General features: G+C 41.4%; 1 protein-coding gene and 1 pseudogene across 1 annotated transcript; both read right to left on the bottom strand.

Moving 5' to 3' along the window:
- Positions 1 to 25,504, bottom strand: part of LOC147437313 (uncharacterized) — a 39,920-nt pseudogene extending 14,416 nt beyond the window's left edge.
- On the bottom strand, positions 21,308 to 21,829 carry LOC147437314 (uncharacterized). Its single transcript, XM_086485921.1, has one exon. It carries the CDS (start codon positions 21,827 to 21,829, stop codon positions 21,308 to 21,310), a length of 522 nt encoding a protein of 173 aa, XP_086342047.1.
- Positions 25,505 to 26,972: the final 1,468 nt, after the last annotated feature.

Below are 26,972 nucleotides of genomic sequence, written 5' to 3' on the forward strand. Positions count from 1 at the left end.
GTTGAGGGCCACTACCACCCTAAAAAACCACACTTACCTCTTTTGTACAAACCGTTTAGCCAAATCGGTGTACCCTTTGATGCAACTAATACACTACTAATTGATGATACTCCTGAAAAGGGAGAACTAAATCCGCCGGGAACAACTGTCTCACCACCTTCTTTCGAGGGGCATTCCTTCGATTTTTACCTTGAAGACATTCTGATTCCATACTTACAGAAATTGTATCTCAGTCCATTGTTCACGGACGAGTTTGTACTTTCTAATGAATTAAGATGATTCTTCTATCATGTCTTTGTCTTGTCTAACATATATATATATATATATATATATATATATAGAGAGAGAGAGAGAGAGAGAGAGAGAGAGAGAGATTTGACGTGGTAAAGAAATGTATTTCAAGCACACTTTTTCACAGGGCACAATTGAAAAATGAGCTCAATAAACTTCACGTCTTGAAAGTCATTTGTATACACTTGGGTTCACAAGAATATCCGTTACATTGACACTACTTCAACCCGACCATTCAACTCTTTGCACAAAATATCTTTTTCCCTTCGCCGCATCACCTTACGGCTAGCTAGGAAAAAGGAAAAATTTGATAGGTCCTTGTCCATTGACTCTTCAATGATGTCATTTCGCAAATGCTGAAGACTGCATAGCTCCCTTATTGTAACCACCAATAGTAGGCCATGCTCTTTATCAATCACTTCCACATCCACAGTAGGATTATCTTCCAAACCTGCAGAAACCTAGTCCATAGGAATGTACTTACCGTTTAGCATTTGTGATCGCATATACCAAAACGAGAGTAACAGTGATTGGCTTGCAATCATGTACTTGACAACTAGAGTATCAAGCGCGACCTCGCACCGTAAACCAATCTCTTCCTTTGCATACCATCCTTTGTCAAGAAGTTTGTCACAGGATGACTGCTGAAATGACTTGCACATGAACATAGTTTTTGTAACTCGGATGTTGCAGCTATGAAACAGCTCTATGAAGAGTGCAACAGGACAGAAGTTTGCAATTCTAACCAGTTTGGTAGGAATAGAGCTACGTAGAGACCTTTGTATATCCTTGCAGAGCTTACTTCACATTGCCTCCACCATTGTTTCCTCGGGAACTGGCCAGTCCACAGTGTTCCAATCGGTTGGTAGAGGCACTTTCACCAACATGCCATTCTTATTCCCTGAGCTGAGTTGGTAAAAGTGGTCATAAAAAAAGATTCCCTCATCAGCCAGTCTTTTGCTGCTCCTCTCTGAGTACTGTAGAGAACCAATGTGGGCATGAACAACATGGAAGAGGCCTATTATACACTCCACAGGCTCCCATTGCTCATAAGAAGAGGGATAAACATTTGCAATATATATAAGAAGAGTTAAACTAAGAGTATCAATAAGTACAAATGACAAATCTAATGTAATTGAGCTGTGAAGAATGGAGACATTACTCATAACAAGCGGGAGAAACATTGCAAAATATATAAGAAAAGTTATAATGAGAGTATCAGTAAGTTCACATGTCAAGAGTACTTACAATTGCAACGTGGTTGATGTATATCTGATACATTTCCACCGTTTGCTATCACCTCAGGATGGGTAAACACATGCTGAACAAGAACTTCCTTTACAGATCTTTTTCCGATTTCAACTTTGAAATCCAACACTCTGGCCTTCCATGCTGAGCGGTAGATACCACTACACCTCTTGGGTCTTCTTGGTTGCATGAGTACCCATGAACCTTTGTTTATCCTTTGTCCAACCCATTGGTTCTCTGCACTTATTGAAGCTGGTATTGTAATTGAGGATATGCTACTACTTGGCCTTCTAGGCAAAGTGCAGTTGTTGGTTGTTGGTGTGAGAGACAGTAAACACCTGGAGCCTCTTGGGCGAGAAGACGTGGACGCCATAGCTCTCAGAGAAAAGCTTTAGTGGAGGGAGATTCACTTTGAAAGCATTCTAATGGAGGGAAAGTGTTTTAGAATTCCAATATCTTGTGCGGGCTTAATGGTCACCCTCCAGTACGTTAATGACCATAAGAGAATATCAGAAGTGGGACCACATGCAAGCACCTAAAAGCTCGGTAAAAGGAAGGAAATTACTATGCTACAATCCTAGATTCGTGAAAGTTTTATGCTATTTTCCTATTTTTTGAGTCTTTCTACGTACTTTCCTACGTAACGTAGCCTTCATGCTCATTGGACGCGCTCTATTTTTCTCTCTCTTCATATGGCCCTCCAAATGACCTCTGAAATTTCCTAATGTGTGATAAAGAGAGCCCTTACACATGAACAACTCAAGAGTAATGGAGTTGTTCTTAGGCAAGCTGCAGACCTGGTTGCATTTTTTACGAGAACAATGTCCAATGTTGCATGTAGCTCTTATGCATAATCCACTAAAGCAGGTCCTACTATAAACAGGAAATTTTGGCTAGTAAAAGAGACAGAAGTGGACAGGTCTAATCTATGGGGTTGTGAGAGAGTACCAGGATCTCAATCACTCCATTGCACTTCAGGCTTTTGTCGTCATGATCCTATTGAATTAAGGACCAGGCGGATTTCTTGTTTTTGTGATGCTTGCATGAAGGCCATTGGAGGACTTGTTCCAGCAAATCATATGCAAGCAAGTGGACACATAAGGCATTGAAACCACTCTCTGAGGTAGCAGAAGAGACTGAGGTACCAGAAGATGAAGCTGCAATGTTTGAGGGATCCTAGGATATGCTGAGTGAGTATCTCATTGAAGGTGATAACTTTGCAGTCAATGCAGACGCTGGCAATGCAGAAGGTGTAGAGTTCTTTCTTTTGAGATGTACAAAGAGGAAATGGATGACAGATTGCATCTTAAGAGATAAGTGGGAAAAAAAATGTGATAAAAACACTTATGTTGTCACAGGGTGTTATTATCAACAGCAAGAGGGGGACCCAAATCACTACACTCTACTTGATGATAGGGGAGTTACTAACCTGTACTCTCACCTTGTTTGGGCAATCAAGTTTTACATGCCTTTGGTAGATGCTACCTCAAAGACATATTATTTATCTCCGGAACTACATGAAACCATTTACAATGCCATGTCCTATGAAGCAGCATGATACCTATTTAACAGGCTTATATTATGTTCTATATAGCCTTCACCATTCAGTACCTCCTTACACATGTCCATTGAACTATGTATCACATAGCACACAACCACACAAAGCACATAGCATATAATCACACACATTTCAAATAATGAGGTTACTATTGTGAACATGTTGCACCTTGAAAAATGTTAGCCAAGATATTTGTCGAAAACGATTCGGAAGAAAACATTATCAAGAGCATCCCATTCACTTTCTTGATGAATCTCAGGTAAACATGTCTCATTCTTACAATCATCTCACTCTTATGAATAGCTACCCATTGGGTGTTATGGAGTTGTGTACACGCTACTATATGTGATGTGTAGCCAAGTAATGTGTCAAGATAGTCCATTGTCTCTACCTAGGCTATTATGTGTGCTATATTGCACAAGTGTGTGTAATAATAGCCCAATGTCTCTGTCTATGCTATAAAAGGACTCTATTGTAGTAAGATAGCAACATGTGTGCTATATAGTAAAAGTGTGTGTATCACATAGCACAATGTTCGTGTCTATGATATGATGTGTGGTATGTGAAAGAGCTACATTACATATTGAGAGCACTATGTGTGCCATATAGAGTAAGTGTGTGTAATAAGAGGCCAATCTCCCTATCTATGCTATTATGTCATAGTATTTCTTGCAGTATGAGTGCTATATAGAATAATTGTGTGTAATAATAGCCCGATGGTCCTGTCTATGCTATTATGTGTGCCATGTAGCATGACTCTATCAGAGTATGATAACATCATATCACCAAAATAAAATTACATCATTCAATAATTAAGTTTAGAGAAATTTGAACAGGTCATTTTTTTGTATACTAATCGTAAGTACATTCAGTGCGCAGAATGCTGTATACATGATTCCATAACCACAATCAACCTTCCCTACATACTTCTCGTTGACTTCTATAGTGGTTGATGACACGAGCAGACACTATGTCCGAAGGATTTTCAAACTGGTTGATCTTTGCATAAGCATTAGGGCTGGGTGAGACTGTCCACTTGACTAACCAAGGGAACAATGTGCTAACCAGGTAAATTGGGGACTGACAAATATCTGCTGGTTCAAATGAAGCAGGACAGACCCAAGTCCCGGGAGGGTTGAGCAGACACTTGTAGAGTGTGTCATCCACCACCAGTGTATTATCAGAGTTGAAATTAGGATGGTTCTTCCAAAAGTCTTTCAAACACTTGAAAAATATGGGCTTTGAGTTATCTCTACATGGAGGGGTCCCAAGAACTTCATTTAGATTGAAGCTCGCCTCTCTACACCCCTCTTGACCAATAATATTGAGGAAAAATTGTTTGTTCAGTCTAGGAAAGCATGCACTCAAAGAAAGTGCTAGATTGTCCTGGGTCATGTAGCTCCATAGTGCAACTTGTGCTCTTTGCAGCAGTGCATGCAAAAAGATTGATGCATTGGGCCTTGTTGGGGTATAAAGCCCAATGTGGTCACCCAGGTAAGTGGGCGGGCCGCCAGGTATGTACACATATTCTTTTGTAAAAACCTAATAAGAACTCACTATGCTCTACACATTACAGTAGAGTGAGTTCACCATATCGTCGTGCTCTTCTTCTCGCACTCTCGCTCGCGTCGCACTTCCGCTCGTACTCCTTCAACTGGTATCAGAGCTCAGATCGAGGCTCGAGGCAGCACTGCAGGAGGCTAGAGTCACCAGGTCAGGTTGGAGTGAAATTCGACTGGCAAAGACACGGCCCCAAATCCTGTGGGAAAGCCCGAAGGACTTGGTGTGCTCAGAATTTCATTCTGAGGTCATCTCGGCCACCGTTCGGCTTCGACAAAGGTCTGCGCAGGCCATTTTTGACTACGTGGTCAAGCGGGTGCAGATCCGACTCTGCAAATTTGGGGTTTTTGGCCTACGACTGCAGGTGCTAAGGATATCGACACTCTCAGAGTGTTGATTTGTGGCTGTTTACACATCGAAGGACGGCTCACAGTACTTGGAGGTGTGTCACATACAACACGGGTGCATCTACACACAGACTGTAGGTGACATCCACTAGTTCATCAGGTAGCTTGTGTTTGCTGCTTGATATTCCAGATTTCATCCTGACATTGCAGGTACTTCCACATGGGATGTATTGTTAGAGATGATGTATGTCTGTTGAGGGTTTGCTGGCTGTGAGTCACGCAGCAAACAATCGCCACAGCGGTTACAACATACAGTGGGAAATTTGTGGATGTATGCTTTGTGGGAAGTCTATGTACTCTCAGATTTACTGCAGCCTTTGTTGAGGGTCAAGTGAGGTTTTATTGAGCTGGGGGATTCTCGAATGTTGAGATCCTTTCGGTGATACAGGTCTTGGAGCGATCCCTCGAGCACCCTTAGATAGGCAGCTAGGATGTATTGACTGTGAGTTAGACAGTTGGGATTGCATCTTTGCTTTACTGCCGTTGAGGCATTGTCGCAGTCTATGCTTAAAGGACAGTGATAGGACAGTCAGAGACAGTACAGGTGCAGGACAGGTTTACCCGCAACTTACAATGTCAGAGAGACAGTGTTTTTGAGCTGTTTTTTGGTCTGTTCTTTGAGTACACCAGAGCCATTTTACAAAGGAGACTCTGCCGAAATTTATGCAGAATCTGAAGCTTTTTTGGTTCATTTGACAGGTTGATATTGGTTCAGAGGTCAGTTTACAGGGGAAACTCTGCCGAATTTTTCCCAGGAAAGTAAACCACTGTGAAGCATAGCTATGGCTGGATCACAGGACACTGCTCTTTACAATATCAAGAAGCTGGATGGAACCAATTTCCCATTGTGGAAGAAGTAGATTTGGCACGTGTTGGTACAAAAGAAGCAGATAAAACCTATAAAGCTCAAAGGGATAAAACCAGAAGATATGGACGAAGATGAATGGAGCGAAATGGATGAATTGGCACTTTCTACCATTATGCTGACTTTGGCAGAAAGCGTTTACTTCAATGTAGCAGACAAGATGTCGGCTTATCAAGCATGGTTAAAGCTGAGTGATCTTTATGAGAAGCAGAGTGCAGCTTCACAGGTATACTGGCTTAAGAAGCTTGTTGACTTGAAGATGAAATAAGGGACACCTATGTCCGATCATCTGAATGAATTCAACACAATCTATAGTCAGTTGTCAGCTCAAGGTGTCAAGTTTGATGAACCTGTTAGAGCTATGTTCCTGTTGATCACATTGCCGAAAAGTTGGGACACTTTTCGCATAGCTTTGAGTAATTCTGCACCTCCAGATAGTTTGAACATAGCAGGTGTAGAAGGAAGTCTGCTTACTGAAGAAACCAATAGAAAGACAATGGACAAAGGCAAAGGAACAGCCTTAGTTGTCAGGGGAAGGACCAAAGAAAAGTACAAAGGTGGAAAGAGGAATCAGTCTCGTAGCAAGTCCTGCAGTGCTAAAGGCAAGAGTGACATAGAATGCTACCATTGTGGCAAGAAGGGTCACATGAAAAGAGACTGCAGAGAATGGAAAGCAGAAAAAGGCAAAGAGAAAGCTGAAGACCATGGTGAGAAGAACAAGTCCTCAGTGAAGATTCAAGAAATAAATGTGACAAACACTGTTGCAGAGGATGACAGTCTAGTGTCAGGAGACATCTACTTCTTGAAGAATACAATGGACTCAGCTCTTCTTACAGCATCTGATGGAAATGCACTGAGTGACTGGATTATAGACTCAAGGGCATCACTTCATGTGTCTCCAAACAAGGAGTGGTTTACCTCTTATGTGACCACTAAAGATCATGTTCGGCTAGGCAATGGGCAGACATGTGAGATCTTAGGTGTTGGAGATGTTCAATTGAAGTTTCAGAATGGTTCTTCTTTCACACTGAAGAATGTGAGACATGTTCCCGCAATTACAAAGAGCTTGATCAGCACAGGTTTACTTGATGATGCTGGCTACGTCACCACTTTTGGACAGAACATGTGGAAGATATCCAAGGGTTCTATGACAGTAGCACATGGAGTAAATTCTGGAGGACTTTACATGATTTATGTATCAAATGTCTTTAAAAATGTAATCAATGTAACCGAGCAGCCGAACGTTTCTTTGTGGCATAGCCGGTTAGGACATATGTCCAAGAAGGGAATGGAAATCTTGTCTCGTTCTGGTTATTTTCCTGGCTTTTCATTTAATGATTTTGAATTCTGTGAACATTGTCTGTATGGTAAGCAAACACAACAGCCACATAAGCATAGAAGCAGTAGAAGAGATACACAGTTGGCACTTGTTCATAGTGATTTGTGTGGACCTATGCCTAACCTATCTCTAGGAGGAGCTTCTTACTTTATGACATTTATAGATGATTACTCGAGGAAAGTATGGGTTTACTTTCTCAAGCACAAGGATGAAGCGTTTAGTGTTTTCAAAACGTTTGTGACACTTGTGGAGAATCAGAGTGGCAAGAAGCTTAAATGCTTACGCACTGACAATGGTGGAGAGTATGTTTCAAAGGCCTTTCAGGACTTTTGTGAGTCAAAAGGTATAAAACGTGAACTTACTGCTCCTTACAATCCTCCTCAAAATGGTGTTGATGAGAGGATGAATAGGACCATACAAGAGAAGGTCAGAAGTATGTTGTCTAATGCACAACTGCCAAATGGGTTTTGGGCTGAAGCTGTATCAACAGCTGTTCATCTTGTAAATAGATCTCCTAGCAAGGTTTTGCATAAGGATTTAGTGCCAAAGATGGTATGGTCAGGCAAAATGCCCTCATACAAGCATCTCAGAGTCTTTGGCTGTGAGGCATATACTCACGTTCCAAAGGAATTTAGGAACAAACTTGAGCCAAAGAGTAGAAAGTGCATCTTTCTAGGCTATGGTAATTCTGGTGAGATGGGGTACAGACTTTGGGATCCCGAATCCAGAAAGGTTGTCCGCAGCAATGATGTTCACTTTAATGAATCCAAATATCATTCTAAACCAGAGAGGATTGAGGAGATTAGAAGAGTTGTCTTCCAAGAAGATGGACCTGCACGTGCAAGACAAAATGTCAGGGCTCAAGAGGAGCAAGGACAGGATAGATTGGAACCACAGGTTGTGGCTGAGCCTGAGCCAGCTATAGTGCGTAGATCTAGACATGTCACGCGACCTCCTGATAGGTTTGTTCCATCTATGAAATATGGCATGTTGACTGATTGCAATGAGCCTTCATGTTACAAGGAAGCAGTGCAAATGAAGGACTCCGGGAATTGGCAATTGGCCATGCAGTCAGAGATGACAGCTCTGCATAAAAACAAGACATAGAAGCTAGTTAAATTACCACAGGGCAAAAAGGCTCTACCTTGTAAATGGGTTTACAGGTATAAGATCACCGCTCATGATAGTTAGCCAAAGTACAAAGCAAGGCTTGTTGCCAAGGGCTTTAAGCAAGAACAAGGCATTGACTTTGATGAAGTCTTCTCTCCGGTGGTCAAGATGACTACATTGAGATGCTTTCTTGCATTGGTTGCCATATTAGATTTGGTGTTGCACCAAATGGATGTCAAGACAGTGTTCTTGCATGGTGATTTAGATGTGGAAATTTACATGCAGTAGCCAGAAGGGTTTGTTGAGAAAGGCAAGGAAGATTTGGTATGCCAGTTGTTAAAGAGTCTTTATGGCTTAAAACAATCACCGAGGGCATGGTACCATAAGTTCCACAAGTTTATGCTCTCTCAAGGCTACAAACGTAGTGAGTTCGATCACTGTCTATATACAAAGAAGGCTAAGGATGGCAGTTGGCTGATCCTTATTTTGTATGTGGATGACATGTTGATTGCTGGCAAGCACTTGGAAGAAATTTCAGCTTTGAAGTCAAAGATGGCAAAATCGTTTGACATGAAAGACATGGGTGAGGCAAGTCATATACTTGGTATGCGCATTGAGAGAGACAGATCAAAGAAGTTGATTTGGTTATCTCAACAGAGTTTTTCAACGTTTCGATATGGAGAAGGGAAAGGCATTGAGTGTTCCATTGCCACCATATGTGAAACTTAGCAAACAAGATTGTCCTGTGTCTGAGGAAGAACAGGCTGAAATGGATAAGATTCCATATGCGTCTGCAGTGGGTAGTTTGATGTATGCAATGATTGCTACTCGCCCAGACATTGCATTTGCAGTGGGAGTAGTAAGTCGATACATGTCAAACCCAGGCAAGAAACATTGGGAGGCAGTGAAAGGAATATTGAGATACCTGAAAGCTACAAAGAGTATGCGTATATGCTATGGGAGTCAGGAGCTAAGTGTAAAGGGTTTTACAGACTCAGATTATGCGGGTGACTTAGACAACCGAAGGTCTACGTCAGGGTATGTCTTTACATTGGCTGGTGGAGCAGTATCATGGCGTTCTAGATTACAAGATTGTGTTACTCAGTCTACTACAGAGGCTGAATATGTTGCAGCATCAGAGGCATGCAAAGAATCAATTTGGCTTAATCGACTAGTAACAGATTTGGGAATCAAAGAAGAGATGCCTGTGTTATATTGTGATAGTCAAAGTGCTATACAATTGGCTCGCAATCCAGTTTATCACTCAAAGACAAAGCATGTGGATGTGAAGTATCATTTCATCAGGGAAATGCTCGAGGATAAGCAACTTCAGCTTGTCAAAGTTCACACCACAGAAAATCCTGCTGATCTACTTACAAAAGGACTTCCCTTAGAGAGCTTTGCGCATTTTCGCAAGCAGTTAGGTGTAGGGTAGTACATCACTTCTCTACATCTCTTGTATATTAGCTTGTATAGTAGCTTCTCTCACACTTAAAGTACCACATTGGAATTTAAGTGGGAGGTTGTTGGGGTATAAAGCCCAATGTGGTCGCCCAAGTAAGTGGGGGGGCCGCCAGGTATGTACACATATTCTTTTGTAAAAACCTAATAAGAACTCACTATGCTCTACACATTACAGTAGAGCGAGTTCACCATATCGTCGTGCTCTTCTTCTCACACTCTCTCTCGCGTCGCACTTCCACTCGTACTCCTTCAGGCCTGACCATATATTCAAATTGCATCTTTCCTGTAGCATTTGGCTTAGTGACTACCTGATACCTTGATCTTGCCCAATCAGGAGTACTGCTTCTCGCTATTCCTTTGTAGAAGGAGACCTTATACCTCCTTATGAGAAGCCCATTCACATCCAGTATGATGCGTAAATTGTCCCTTCTCTTGTTGTCCTCAAAAGACGCAGGAGGCAGTGCAACAATCTGTACTGGCATTACCACAAGACACTCTGGCCTCTCTTGCCTCTCATATTCATGTCCATTTTTTGCCTCTTTATCATAATTCTTTGTACCTGCCTCATTTGTATTTGTAGCAGCCGCTCGACCCATAGGGACCTCTGGACTTTTACCTTTGGTATTCCTAACAGTGGGATCTGTACAAGACTCAGTTGTATCATGTGCAACTGCCTCTTTCGTGTCCACAGCAGCCATGAAATGTTCTCCCATTGCCTCTCCCGATTGAGCTGCTCTGTCAGTGGGCACCTCTGTGCCTTTCCCTGCCTCATTGTTTTGCTCTATACATGCCTCAGTTGTATTATGTGTATTTGCCTCTTTCATGTCTGTAGCAGACACGAAAACTTCTCCCATTGCCTCTCCCGATTGAATTGCTCTGTCACCTGCCTCAGTTGTGTCGGCAGAAGCCGCGACATCACCGTTACCCACTGCTGAGCCTATTCCAGGTACTCTCTTAGTGAGGTCCTCCTCACCCAAGCCTCCCATATCTTCAACAGCGGCATCTGTACCCTTTGCCTCCTCTGCATCAACAATGTCATCAGCTGCATCACTTGGACATACCACCTCGGCTTGGGCTATGACATCACTTGCACTCACTACCTCACGTGTTACAGCTTCTCTCTCAATGAGGACCTCCTCACCCATGCCTCTGGTATCCTCAACAGTGGAATCTGTACCCATACGCACAACTGCATCAAGAAGAGCATCTATGACAGCATTAACAATACTTTATGTTCCACATCATTAGCATTGCCATCGGCAGCAACATTGTGCTAGTATCAACTTCCATAGTATCCACAATGTCATTTGTGCAGGCATCAACTACCGTAGCATCAGCAATGGCATCAACTGTGGTAGAATCATCAATGGCATCTGTGCCAGATTCAACAGTGGTACCCATAGCCACAACTGCATCAAGAAGGGAATATATGACATCATGGACAATACTTTCTGCTCCACCATCATTAACATTGCCATCAACAACAGCATCTGTGCTAGCATCAACTTCCATAGCATCCACAATGTCATTTGTGCAGGCATCAACTACCGTAGCATCAGCAATGGCATCTGTGCAGGCATCAACTGTGGTAGCATCATCAATGGCATCTGTGCGAGATTCAATAGTGGCATATGTACCCATAGCCACAACTCCATCAAGAAGGGAATCTATGACAGCATGAACAATACTTTCTGTTCCACCATCATTGACATTGCCATCAGCAGCAGAATCTGTGCGAGCATCAACTTCCATAGCATCCACAATGTCATTTGTGCAGGCATCAACTAGCATAGCATCAGCAATGGCATCTGTGCAGGCATCAACTACCATATCATCATCAATGGCATCTATGCCAGATTCAACTGTGGTGGGGGTGGGTAATGTACCCTTTTCAAGTTTAGCACGGTCAACATCTGTATTCACATCATCATGCACAACCTGCACATCAGCTGCATTAGGCACATTTGGAACAAATTCAGCAGTACTAGTTGGTGTGCAAGGATCAACTGTATCAAAAGACTCTTTTTTTTGTCCTGTAACCCCCTTGGAAGCTATAGCACCCCCTCTTGGATGCTTCACAGGATAAGATTGAGCCAGTGAACCTACAGACCCCTCAACTGTATCAAAAGACACTTTTTTTTTGCCTGTAACCCCCCTGGAAGCTGTAGCATCCCTTCTTGGATTCTTCACAGGATAAGACTGAGCCAGTGAACCCACAGACCCCTCATCTAGAAACCCTGAAGAGCGAGTGTGTCTCATGCAAGTTCCTCTTTTTTCAGCTTCTTGATTATCTACGACAAGAGAAAGTAGAAACATATTACTAAACATATACAAAAAATAAATCAAATAGTTTGCAACTACTCGATGCAAAGAATTAAGAGACATGTCACTAACAAATTCCAACACTCGATTCATCAATGAGCATGGATACAATAGGGGTGCAATGGATTGCACTCGATTCATCAATGAGCATGGATACAATAGGGGTGCAATGGATTGCACATGCCTTCTAAAGACATCTTCTAATTGCATGAAGTTACAACAAAAACACACTCATTGCTTTGCATTTGGTTTCTTTCTCTTCCTAAACGAATCAAGAGGTATATCCATTGTGGGACTTCCACCTAAGTTCTTGGGAGTCGATTTCTTGCGCTTTGGTGTTGGCTTCTTCCCCGTTGGAGGGGGTGTTGCTTTCACCGCATCTGCAACTGCCTCATCTGATGCTTCATCTCTAGTGTCCACACGTGGTGATGCTTTGGCACTCAACAGAGAACGCAACAGCCTTCTCGGAGTTAGTTGTTGCCTAGGTGATTTGACTGCAGAAGACTTTGCCATCAAGATGTCTTCAACTACTCCACGTACTGCATCCCCTACGGCAGACTCCGCTTCAAGGGCTGGCTGCATCCCTCGGGTAGACTCCGCTTCTAGGCGTGGCTGCATCCCTGGGGTAATCAGGCCATTCTTCCTTGTGGAATGCATTGTCTTGTTGGAGCAAGCATGCGATGATTGTTCTACAAAGCAAGCTATTTACAAAGTCTCACTTGGAGTATCCCAAAATACACACATAAATATTGATTTTGGTACCTACCAGTGGCCTGCGTAGAAACTCTCTGTTTTTGTCCTCAATGATTCTTGTATACAGGTCTCTGTTGCGATGTCTGTACCTACAAATGATTTCATTAAATGAAAGAGTTTAAACTACCAATGGAAAGTGGGCCTTCAATAGTACTAGTAAATAATTGACACAGTGACTACCTGCACTTGATTCTTTCATCTCACTCTTCACCTTCAGACCAATCATATGCTTAGCTCTAGGGGGAACAGACATGTTGCAATCTAGTGCAACACAATAGCCATAGTCCCTACATACATGCGCAAAGCATAGAATATGGTACACATGGGTGCAAGGCAGGGAGAATACATCCAAGCTTCTCGCATCGAACGGGAATCCACATCCTACACAATGGTAGAACCCATTAAGTGCCACTCGCTAATGCTCTACTTAAAATCCACAGGAGGAAAGGCTTCATCAAACTGGCCCCCACGTTATGTGAAGTCCTCTCCATGGTAACACAAAATTTAAAGTGCTCTGATTCCTGTGCTATGTTGGTCTCTACTTCTGCAAGTAGTGCCTGTGAAACAAAGAAGACAACACATCTAATTTAAGTCTCAATAACCCAACAAAAGCAGATTGCTGAAAAGAATATGCAGCGTGAATCTTATCCCTTATTTGCAATACCACATATAAGACAAGCACTTACTCTATATGCTATAAACACAAGCTTGATGTGGTATATGATATGCACTGTGCTATATATCACATAGCACAGTCCAAGTATAATGTGCTATAAGTGCTACATAGAGTATGCACTATAGATCATAGCACAGATACTTTTTAAAATACTAGATATAGCCCAAACATTTTCTCTATATGCTATATAGCACAAGCTTGTTGGGTATATGATATGCAGTGGGCTATATGAGACATAGCACATAGCATATAGCACAAATATTGTGCTATGTAGCACATAGCACAATTAGAGATGTGCTATGTAGCACATAGCAAAAATAGAGATTGTGCTATATAGCACAATTCACTATTCCACACACTCCAGGGCTATATTGGGAACATATAACACACAAAATGTGCTATTTAGCACATAGCACATAAAAAGATTGTGCTATGTAGCACGGGTGTAGCACATATCAATATTTAACACACACTTCAGGGCTACACTATGAAAATATAGCATACAGGTTATGCTATATAGCACATATTACACATGTCCATTGTGCTATGTATCACATAGCACATAACCACACATAGCACATAGCATAGAATCACACACATTCCAAATAGATGAGGGTACTATTGTGAACATGTTGCACCTAGATTGAACTATAAAGCACATACTACATAACCACACATAGCATATAACCACCCACTCCATGAAGATGATGGCTATGTTGTGACCATATAGCATAGATTTTGTGCTATATAGCACATAGCAGAAATAGAATATGCTCATACAGTACATAACCATACAATCCAAAACACTCTAACCACATAACCACATGGAAGTGAACCACATACTCCAAAACAAAGTGAAGCACATGTAGGAGGGTATGCACCTTTGCTTTAGCCACATTGGCTTCTAATTCAGCAACATTCTCTCTAGTAGTACTCGAGAACTTTCCAATCAAATCAATCAGGTATTGTCGAGCTACAGGGTCTTGCACGCAATCAATCTCCGTTTGCAACTTTATGGCCAAAGTGTTTGAGCTTTGAGCACCCTCAGCCCTATGCAGTTTTCTGACTTGATCCTCTACCTACTTCGTTGCACCCTCAAGTCTTAACTTATAGTCTTGCAATCTGCCCTCTGCAATATTCTTCATTTCTGCAAGTGCCCTGCTATCCTCCTCTGCCAATTGTACCAGGCATCCTCCTGTAGGCACGCTTGACAATGGTACAAACCTACCTTCTGTTTTCAATGATGATCTGGTAGAGGCAGCAGTGGTTTTGGAACCTCTCCCTCTACCAATCATCTGCTCTTCCCACCTCTTGATCTTGTTTTGCAACTTGTGTCTTTCTTCTGAGGCTCTCATTGCCCTCTCTGCAAAGATAGCCCAAGAAATTTGATGTTTGCTAGATTCACTGCAGTTTTCCAATGCAAAGGCCTTTGCAAATTGAGTCCCTACTTCATACATGAAAGGACCCTCCGGGTAGACATCCCAGTGTCTCCACACAAGCTTTTTTAAGAACTCCAACCGAGCATGGTATGCCTTCACTTTCTTCTGGCTACCTGGAACATGCTTTGGGCATATAAAGACAGCTTCCCAGTCCTCCTCAGAGATGTCATTGTATCCTGTCAAGCTACACGGATGAACTCCCTCCAATGGCAATCCACGCTCCATATGAAATTCCTCGGCAAGATGACAAAACTTCGTATGCAGAGGTGGTTCGATGTTCCTAACTAGACTGTTGCTTGCTTGAATCGGATGCTTTGAGGAAGGTGCCATGATGCAATCTCAAGTGATATACCTACACATCATCCAATGAACTCATGAGACATGGTGTGCCCTCGCTTATCATCCTTGCTAAAAAGAAACAAGAACTTCATGGGCCTGCTCTTGTAAGCAGGGCATTCACGGTGATGTGCTATGGGATTTTCCCCAAGATTGCATGCAGGTTGTGGACTAGAAAATTACCTCGGGAGTCTATGTCCTCTCATGCAGCATTAGGTTTTGCTCGCCTCTTGTTGCAAATGAGCAAGGTGTGGCACTCATGCAGCTCCAAATGCAGCTTAATGTAGCTAAATTATCCTAGGTGGGACGTGCGTGCTCAAGCAGTAGAGAGTGTACATGTTCAATGGGAGAGACATACCTTGAAGAGAAGAGGGTGGTTACTGCAATCATCCTTGAAGCAGCCAAGCTTGCACAGTAGACCTTGATCACGTGTGCGAGAGAGAGAGAGAGAGGTGGGGGGTCGGGGGGGGGCATGGTGTTTGAAACTGCCAACAACTACTCATAAAACAAAGTGGGTGTGTGAAGGCTAAATTTTTCAGTATAACATTTTTTAGAATACAAATTTGGACGTCTGAAATATGGCACCAGTGACCACACCCCCAATGTCATGCTATGCTATTTAATTATATCACATATATAGCTTTCCATCTATTCATGCTTTCACCCAATGCGAAGCAAGGATACGAGAAACGAAACAGAAGAAGACTTCCACCTGATGTGTTCGTAGTTGCAAGACCCTACGCCACAAGCCAGGTCGATGAGGTTAAAGGTTCTATGGACTCTAGATCCTACATTATAAGAGAAGAAAATATTAAGGATCCAAAAACAACACCTTTTTCCCGCGTTTAAGAGGCACGGCCTCCATCCTTAAATCCAAAATATGACAAGAGATAAATCTCTAACTAACCAAGACAAAGTGAAAAGTACTCGACTAATCGAGTCCACCCATCCTTGAGTGGCAACCTGAGCCGGTCCCCACTTTCCACACCGCACTCACCCATTCTTTTAATGTTATCTAATTATTACCATGATAAACACAACAATGTTCCTTAATTAGTTTCTAGCACAAGTTCTTTAGTACAATCCTTTCAAACATCATTCAACAATTCTTTCATAACAGGAGTTAAAAAAAAATAACTCTATAATCCGCAAAAAAGAGAGTCTTTAGTTTCTATACAAGTTTTGCCGCTAACCACGGACTTTCTCTGTCTAACCGACAGAGCCTTTGCAAAGGTTTTTCTTAATCGCTAACCGTGAGATGCGCATACTTTCCTATTGCTAACCGTAAGGGACATCTTGCTATCCGCAAGGTAAAAAAAAGGAAGTTGATGACCTCAACTTTAATTTTCGCTAACCGCGGATTCCTCTCGCTAACCGCAAGTACCATATGGAAACAAGATTTTCTTTCAATATTTCATATTCTAAATGTTTCTTTCAACAAGATCAATCAAAATCATATTCTCAAACCATAATCATGTATCAACAGTTTTTCTTTATCAACAATAATAGTTTATAAAAACAATACTTTTACTACTTTATAAAACATATGCTTGTTTCATGTGATTGAACAATCATGTTTCTGGTCGGTTTAAGGTAAGGTCTAAGTTCATCTTACCGGTCAACATGAATACTATGCATAATTATAAATTTGTCTTACCAGATTTGGAGCGTGTGCGGCTAACGCTTTCGCTGGAGGTTGGACGGGTTCAACTTCTTCTTCGGTTGATGCCTCCGCATGAGATACCTTTGGAGTAGACACCTTTCTTCCCACCTTCCTTGGTGGTGCAACGGCATAGGCATCCTTAGAACTTCGTGTTACACGCTTCGGAGCCATAGCTTCGGAATAGATAAAAGAGAAGCGCATTGTTGGAGAGAGAGAGAGAGAGAGAGAGAGAGAGAGAGAGAGAGAGAGTGTTCAAAATCGGGTGACGACACGTCGACGATTGGAGATGGAGATGGCTTGAAGGTGAGAGGTTAAGGGAGAGAGGCTTCCTCCGGCGCGTTGTTGCGAGAGAGTTTCCGCTTCTGTAGATGTGTGTGTCAAAAGTGAGAGGAGAAGGGTCCTTTGTATAGGCCCTAGGGTAGTGCTAAGAATATTGAGAGGTTTCAAGAATAGGGGAAGGAGAAGCTCGTGCGTCGTCACGGCTCCATGCAATCTGAAAACCTCTTTAACAAATAGTCGTGCACTATCAGAGGCGGTAAGTGTTGTCTTGATTGGGATGAAATGTGCAATCTTCGTGAGTAGATCAACGACCACCATAAGTGAGTTTTACCCACCTTGTACTGTAGGTAATCCTATGACAAAGTCCAGAGGTTGAAGTTTATCGGGAAGTTTAACTCTTTCAGCCTTAATCCTTTGGCATGTTAAGCACTGGCGAACATAGCATAGTCCAATCCAATAGAAGATTTTACGTACTTCATTGAGAGTCTTTGCATAACCTGGGTGTCCTGAGTAGGGTTATCATGGGCTTCGAACAAAATAGCCTTCTTTAAGGTAGGATCCCTCGGTACACACAACCTATCTCTGTAATAGAGACAAAGTCCATCTTTTGAGAAGTGTATCATCGAAGGTATAGTCTATGACTCTCCAGATCAAACAAGGTGTTAAGATGCCTTTCTTACTTTGGATCAGATGATGCAGCTTCCTTAATCCTTTCAATGATCGGGTTGTTGGGTATAGATAAGAGTCCCACAAAAGGTTTCCGACACAATGAATCTGCAACCGTGTTTTCTTTCCCAGGGTGGTAGAGAATATCAACATCATACTCCTGGAAAAGCTCCACCCATCGCCTTTGTCGCATATTCAAGGCTGCTTGGGTAAAGATCCACTTTAAGCTCTTATGGTCGGTTATAAGTAGAAACTTCCTTCCCAATAAATAGTGTCTCCATAGATTTAAAGCATGAATGACTGCCAACAGTTCAAGATCATGGGTCGGATAGTTCTTTTCATGAACCTTAAGCTTATGTGAGGTGAAAGCTATTGGTCTGCCTTCTTGAGTTAACACTCCTCCAACTGCTATTCCACTAGCATCAGTGAAAACTTCAAAGGCTTGATTGAAATCTGGTAGCTTTAAACGTGGGGTTGTAATCACATATTGCTTAACTTGGTCAAACCTTTCTTGATGCCTGTTCCCAGTTGATCCTTGCTCCTTTCTTCAAAAGTTCTGTCAAGGGTGCAGAGATCACTGCATAATCTTTTATAAAGATTCTGTACCAGCCTGTGATTCCCAAGAATCCTCTAAGCTCACTTACATTAGTTGTCTGAGGCCATTCAACAATGTCTTGAACTTTACCGGGGTCTATTGAAATTCCTTCTTGCAAAACAATAAATCCCAAGTATTCGATCCTTGGAGAGAAGAATGAACACTTGCTCATCTTTGCGTATAGCTTATGTTGTCAAGACTCGAAGAATGTCTAACACCTTCCTTAGGTGAGCTTCATGTTCTTGTTCATCTTTTGAGTAGATCAGAATCTCATCAAAGAAGACAAGGACAAAATTGTCTAGGTAAGGCCATAAGATATCATGCATCAATCTATTGAATGTAGCTGGAGCATCAGTTAGACCAAATGACCGTATTACTATAAATTCAAAATGGCCATTACGAGTGTTGAAAGCTGTCCTTGGAATATCTGATTCCTTTTGTAACATTTAATGGCCTAAAAACTTGTGTGTAGCGGAAATTAGCATGAACATAGTGGGCGTTTCATTAGAATAGATTCCTAATGAGAATTACAAGAGTGGTCGTAAAGTCCCATCTTTCTTTTTCTGAAAAAGTACCGGCGCTCCCCAACATATTTTCTTGGTCTAATAAATCCCTGTTCAAGAAGTTGACGAAGCTGCTCCTTCAGTTCAATTGCCTCAGGTAAGGCCATTTTGTAAGGTCTCTTTGACACAGGCTCACTTCCTGGGAGAATCTCTATCTCATGGTCAATTTCTCGGGTTGGAGGAAGGGAGGTAAGGTCTTCAGGAAAAATATTTGAATATTCATGAAGCCAAGAGGGTTTTGTATCACTTGAATTTGGATTGACTTTATTCAACTTGACCACAAATACTTATCGACCAGCTCTCATACCTTTGAGTAGACGGTTTGCCTTCACTAATTGAGTCTTTGGGCTCCCACTTTTCCCTTGCACTTTGACTTGCCTTGCTTGACTATCTCTAAAGCTCAAACTACCTTGACCACAATGGATGCAAGCCCGATTCTTAGATAACCAATCCATCCCAAGAATCCCATCGTACATTCCAACTGGTAGGTTTCTAAAGAAAGCTAAAGTAGTGTGCCCTCCTAGTTCCCACAGAATGTCGAGATACTACGGTTTTCCCATTTGCCAATTCTACTGTCATAGGTTTAACTTGTTTTTGGTTTAGGTTAAACTTTCGTAAACATTTTGGGGATAGAAAAGAATGGGTACTGCCACAATCGATGAGAAGGTTAAAAGATTTACCTTGATGAGTGGCTGGGGTCAAAATAACAGCGAATTGCCGTTGAGCTCCAGGGTTGTCAATAGCTACATAGATAGTCACTCTTTCTTCTTCTTCACCAATGGTAGGTTCTTCTATGGTTACACGTGCATGTGCATTCCTACCTTGACCTCTTCCAAATTTCCTTGCTGCTCTTCCTTGCCCTCGTCCACGTCCACCACCTCGTCCAGTGTTATTTCCAATAGGATGATGTCTTCGGTCTGCCTTCGTTGCTACTGCTTCTCTGTTAGATAAGTGTGGATATCTATTTCAGTAATGTCCCAGTTCTCTACACTCAAGGCATTGAACATCAAACCTTGCAAGATTTTGCACATTTGCAGCATAGGCTCTTTGTGGATGCATGTCATTATTGGGAAATCTTACCGGTCGTCTAGCACCATTAAAACTCTGATTTTGTTCAACTCTCCTCCTTATGCCTTGCTCCTTCATCAAAGGTTTGACTTGCAATAAAGCATCTTGCACAGTGGTAGGTTTCATGGCTTCTAGTCATGAGCTAATTGGTTCTCTTAAAGCTTGGAAAAGTCGAGAGCTACTTGTTGCTCTATCGTCATTGGTGGTGCATAATGCCTAAGATTTACAAACTTTGAGTAATACTCTTCCAGGGATATGCTGTATTGCTTCAAGCTAAAGAACTCGTTCATCTTTAACGCTTCATGAGCAGGGGGTAAGTATCTTTCTTTCACTACTTTCTTGATTTCCCTCCAATTCTGGGAATTTTCTAACACTCCCATGTCACGGCAATGTTGTTTCCACCATAATTTGGCTTCACCCGTAAGGAGAAACATCCCCAGCATCGCTTGGTTTGTAGGTGCAGTCTTGGCAGCTGAGAAATAATTGTCCATAGCTTCAATCTAGACTTCTGCATCCTTTTCCACATTGGCACCTTCGCCCTTAAAAGAAGGTGGTTGCATTTGTTTGAGCAACAATTTCTTCTCCTGAACTTCCGTGTATAAAGCATCGTTTCGAGGATTCTCCAATATAGGAGTAATTTGAGAGTTCTCCAGCAAATTTTTCACACCAATGCTTAAAATAACTTAAGTCATTAAAGTATTGGGCTTATCTAGTCCTTTAGAGTTCAACACATTATTCAATTAATCATGACTTACCCAGTCCATCAAACTCAAACACATGACTTATCCAATCATAACTTAATCCAATCACATGACTTAACCAGTCATGGATTTTCACCAACAATTAGTCAATGACTTGACCACTCAATCAATTCTTTTGAACAAAACAAGTAAGTTTATTATTTGCAACACATACACATTAACATGCTTTCTGTCCATAGCACTAGTTGCATCAATTACTACCGTAAAGCATATAGGGATCACCAAATCTCAATTAAGCTCAAGAGTAAATTATTCATCAAGAGTCGATTTCTTTTCAAAAAAAATCAACGTCTTATATTGATGTAAGAATACAAATAGCCTTATTATAAAATGTTATATTAACCCTAATCCTCAGGTGTATATTTGAAGCCGTGATATTCTCGGACACTCTTTAGGAAGAAGCGCGGAGGATTTTCTATAGGGGCTAATAATCGATAAGTGGCGGGGAGTTGTGGTAATCCTGTTGTCCATCCCTTGGTCAGGAAGTGTCTAGTTCTTCCCATAACAACCACTCGGTCTTTTGGAACGACCGCAATGACCTTGTCATAGACCCACCGATTGAGGTTGGCACTTCCATCTGCGGCCATTGTTTTGACATCGGTTGGCCAAAAGGTATAGTAATGGACCAACCTTAGCTCCTCGCACCATTTGATGCGGCAAAGATCATTATTCAAATTCCCTAAGCTTCCAGCTCTGATGGTAAAAGTACTCCCTCGAGGCCACCAGGCTCGAGACCATCCTCGTTGGGTTCGAAAATGAGGTGGAGTGGTCGATATCTCAAGGATCCTCATGACTAATGCCCGATAATCGTAGTCATCTGATCGGCACGCAGACATGTACATGATGTTGAACACCTGAAATTGCATGTATGCCTCATGCTGATCCTGAAACGTGTTATATATATAAATACGTAAGAATATAAAATCAATTTAATAGAGTAATTTAGAAACAAAAGCAACAATAGTGGGAAAAAGAAAAAAACACATTCTTCCCCTACATTCCCCTCTTTACGTTGGGTTAACCTCTGTTTATCCTTGGCTCTGATACCAATTGTAAGGTCTCCGTCCTAAAAGATCGGGGCGACTTGGAAGATAGCCTTCTTTATCCTCTAAATCCGTTGATGACACCCTACTCCGATAATGCAAAGCAAGGATATGAGCAAACAAAAGAGAAGAAGACTTCCACCTGATGTGTTTGTAGTTGCACGACCCTACGTCACAAGCCAGGTCCATGAGGTTAAAGGTTCTATGGACTCTAGATCCTACATTATAAGAGAAGAAAATCCCTTTCACATATTAAGGATCCAAAAACAACGCTTTTTTCCCCGTGTTTAAGAGGCACGGACGCCATCCTTAAATCCGAAATATGACAAGAGATAAATCTCTAACTAACCAAGACAAAGTGAAAAGTACTCGACTAATCGAGTCCACCCATCCTTGAGTGGCAACCTGAGCCGGTCCCCACTTTCCACACCGCACTCACCCATTCTTTTAATGTTATCTAATTATTACCATGATAAACACAACAATGTTCCTTAATTAGTTTCTAGCACAAGTTCTTTAGTACAATCCTTTCAAACATCATTCAACAATTCTTTCATAACAGGAGTTAAAAAAAAATAACTCTATAATCCGCAAAAAAGAGAGTCTTTAGTTTCTATACAAGTTTTGCCGCTAACCACGGACTTTCTCTGTCTAACCGACAGAGCCTTTGCAAAGGTTTTTCTTAATCGCTAACCGTGAGATGCGCATACTTTCCTATTGCTAACCGTAAGGGACATCTTGCTATCCGCAAGGTAAAAAAAAGGAAGTTGATGACCTCAACTTTAATTTTCGCTAACCGCGGATTCCTCTCGCTAACCGCAAGTACCATATGGAAACAAGATTTTCTTTCAATATTTCATATTCTAAATGTTTCTTTCAACAAGATCAATCAAAATCATATTCTCAAACCATAATCATGTATCAACAGTTTTTCTTTATCAACAATAATAGTTTATAAAAACAATACTTTTACTACTTTATAAAACATATGCTTGTTTCATGTGATTGAACAATCATGTTTCTGGTCGGTTTAAGGTAAGGTCTAAGTTCATCTTACCGGTCAACATGAATACTATGCATAATTATAAATTTGTCTTACCAGATTTGGAGCGTGTGCGGCTAACGCTTTCGCTGGAGGTTGGACGGGTTCAACTTCTTCTTCGGTTGATGCCTCCGCATGAGATACCTTTGGAGTAGACACCTTTCTTCCCACCTTCCTTGGTGGTGCAACGGCATAGGCATCCTTAGAACTTCGTGTTACACGCTTCGGAGCCATAGCTTCGGAATAGATAAAAGAGAAGCGCATTGTTGGAGAGAGAGAGAGAGAGAGAGAGAGAGAGAGAGAGAGAGAGAGAGAGAGAGAGAGAGAGAGAGAGAGAGAGAGTGTGTTCACAAATCGAGTGATGGTACGTGGATGATTGGAGATGGAGATGGCTTGAAGGTGAGAGGTTAATGGAGGGAGGCTTCCTCCGGCACGTCGTTGCGAGAGAGCTTCCGCTTCTGTAGATGTGTGTGTCAAAAGTGAGAGGAGAAGGCTCCTTTATATGGGCCCTAGGGGGTGCTAAGAATACTGAGAGATTTCAAGAATAGGGGAAGATTTCAAGAGGAGGTTGAAATCTTTTGTGAAAGAGGAGGTTGATTTCAAGATTTCAAGAGGAAGATTTCATGTATCATCTTTCAAGATTTCTTTTGTGAGATTTCAAGATTTCAAGAGGAAGATTTCATGTATCATCTTTTGTGAAAGAGGAGGTTGATTTCATGTGTGAGGGTGATCCATTTGTAATATTTTTCACCTAAAAGACCATATAGATAGAGTACTCAAGTATTCATGGAGATAAGTTCATAAAAAAGCTGATGAAAAACCTTATAATTACATGTCTTGAATGCCCTAAATCATATTCAAGAGACAAATTTGTTGGTTCCAAGTAAGTGAAGGTCCTATTCGCAGTGTTATTTTTCTTGAGAGAACAAAATAAGTACATAATTAAGAAACTCTTCTAAGAACATATATAAATGCTATGTAGTTGACCAACCTCCAATTGAACTTCAAAATATATTTCTTTCCTTTCATAGTTGAGTTGGCACTTGATATTTCTTGCAAAGATGAGGAAAGACTTGTATCCTTGCAAGGTTGTACCTAAACAATTAAAGTGTCATAAAAGCTAAATAAAAAATCAAAAGTATAAGGAAAAATTAATACCGGCTCTTCATATTTCACCCTAAATTCAAAATACACCAAGGTGAATTACGAATCAATCAAAAAACCATATTAAATGACACAATTTTAGGCTCAATCAATACTCACAACATGCAATGATGATACTTGTATGTGGCTTCCAGGAATATTAAGTCCAATGGAATCATGATTGATTGATTCAATTTGAACCCCCCATAGGTCATACTTATTTCCACCACTTAGCTTTGAAAGAACTATACTCCTATGCCAACTTGCTTCGTGTTGCATCAAGAAATGGAACAAAGCAAAACTGTACCTTGAAAAAACAATCCCCATCTACATTGGATATTTTCCTCCGATATGATCTTGGATGATCCCATGATAGTCACCTTCTCTTGAAGTATACTTGCTGGAACATAGCAAACATCATCCATGCTTGATGTAAGCAAGGCTTTGCTCTCGTTTTCTTGGTTTGCATCTTTCATATCCAAATTGACCATTATTGGATCCAATTTGTCACCTTCAATGATCCCTCAACATCTCGTGGCAGAGGTTTTTCTTTGACGTATGGTTGGCTTTATCGGTGTTTGGAAAGAGTGGACTTGCTTTGAGCCTCATATATCGTCTATGTTGATTTAGCTTGAGAAAAATTTGTTGCTCTGTCATGTAGTCACCTGCATCATCTTGTTTTTCCTTATTATGCAAAGGAGATAGTGTCTTTCTTCTTTGATGGATGAACTTATCAACCGCCTCTCTCATTTTCTTGTCCTTGGCTAAGTCTGCATACATGAACTTTTTAAGTGGAAATAAACCAAGTCCTTGTTCAGTCCACCTGCGAATTCACTCCAAATTGCGATTATAGACACGATGTTCCATAAAGAAATTGTCTCGAAGAAAGGTTTTCTCCTTTCTGGAAAAATTGTTGGAGTCTTGAATTCAGGCATAGAGTCAAGGTTGATGTCACTTGAACAAAGATTTTCCTCCTCCTCCTCCTCCTCCTCCTCCTCATGTAACATTGCAAATGATTGACATATGGTGAGGATCTTTGGATGATTTGGACCTTGCTTCTCTCTAAGCAAAGGATCTTGATCTCCCTCTGCAACTTTACTTTGAGCCCAACTATGCAACACAAACCCGTGCCCACTTATGTCAACTCCTAGAGCTTCCCATGAAGCAACGGACATATACAAAATACTTCTACCGTTGACATTATTCTTGTGTATGCTGCGAGTATATCGATCTTGACCCAAGAAGGCTTCAATAAAGCATGACACTTGATGAGCATCCCATTTACAAACTCTCGCTAATGGTTCATCTTCCATGTTGACTTAGATGAGGATGACCTATACAAAAAACACATGAATTAAAAGTCACTGATGAGAACCCTACAACAATGAATCAAATAAAATTAATACACCATTGACCCCAATCATTATACCTAGTGGTGATTCTAAATTTCAAAATCCTCTATGTACGATGTTTGTGCTAGTGGACCAACACAAAGAAAGACCAATGTGATCAATAAACAACTAATATCAAACTATTAGTTTATTTCATTACATTTCAATAAGCATAAGAAAACAACACTTGGAACAACATGGAGCTCGAAAATATGAATAATTTCACCTTTTTAAAAACTCAACATCGATACAAATCAAAGAAAAGAAATATATACATTCTCTTCTAGATGGTGATGGCTCTATTATGCACATTTCCATTCGATAGAGAGAGAGAAAACAAGGACTCCAATACCCCTCACATTACAACTATATGGTGCATAAACTACAAAACATATAACATCACTCTAGTGTGTCCTAGCTCGTGACAATGCAAAGCCAAGAAATCCTCCTCCAAGATACTTAATGCGTTTTTTATGGAGAGAGTTCTTGGTGTGGGTGTGCATGTGTGTGTGTGTGTGTGTGTGTGTGTGTGTGTGTGTGTGTGTGTGTGTGTGTGTGTGTGTGTGTGTGTGTGTGAGAGAGAGAGAGAGAGAGAGAGAGAGAGAGAGAGAGAGAGACTTACCCCTTAGTTTTTCACCTTCAAGCTGTTCCTTCAAATTAGGTGTGTGTGTGTGTGTGTGTGTGAGAGAGAGAGAGAGAGAGAGAGAGAGAGAGAGAGAGAGAGAGAGAGTGTTTATGTGTGTGTGTGTGTGTGTGTGAGAGAGAGAGAGAGAGAGAGAGAGAGAGAGTTACCACTTACTTCTGCACCTTCAAGCTCACTTGAAGCTATTCTTGAAGAAAAAGAGATGCCAACTTCCAATTCTCTGCAAAGGAGCAGCGTTGCATGAGTCATGAATGCCCACGTTCGTCAATTATCTTTTCAAACTTCCAAGGAAAATTGGGCGCCTAGCCTGAGAACCTTTTATGCAAAATTTTAAAGACTTTTTAAAAGGAAGAATCAGTCACGGCACCATGACTGTTCCTTCTTTTAAAAGATTATCGAAGTGCAAGTCACCTTAGCGAGCGAGTGAAGATGGCTTCGTCTACATACATAACCCAGCACACAGGTACATTGCGAGGAGTTGATGAGTGCAACTGTCATCATCTACAGTAGCCAACATATTGTGACGAGCTGTCAGCTTGCGATAGCCAGCACATTGTGACGAGTTGCCTTGCAAAGGTGTTAGTGATTTGAGGAAGGAACCCGGACGGCTCTAGTTCTATCATATAGCTATTGCAAGGTTTACAACTACAAACGTGTTCCATCTTGCAACGACGTATTCTCCAGGTAATGCCCAATTCTCATCTTGGTTGTGTTCTGACATTAAAAAAGGTGCAATGTTAGAAATCG

The sequence above is a fragment of the Adiantum capillus-veneris genome, chromosome 17, assembly GCF_014529385.1.
Source record: "Adiantum capillus-veneris isolate H3 chromosome 17, ASM1452938v2, whole genome shotgun sequence".
NCBI lineage: Eukaryota > Viridiplantae > Streptophyta > Polypodiopsida > Polypodiales > Pteridaceae > Adiantum > Adiantum capillus-veneris.

Bases quoted from the DNA above. Each gene is read 5' to 3' on its own strand.
- LOC147437314 (XM_086485921.1), bottom strand. From the start codon at position 21,829: ATGCAATTTCAGGTGTTCAACATCATGTACATGTCTGCGTGCCGATCA.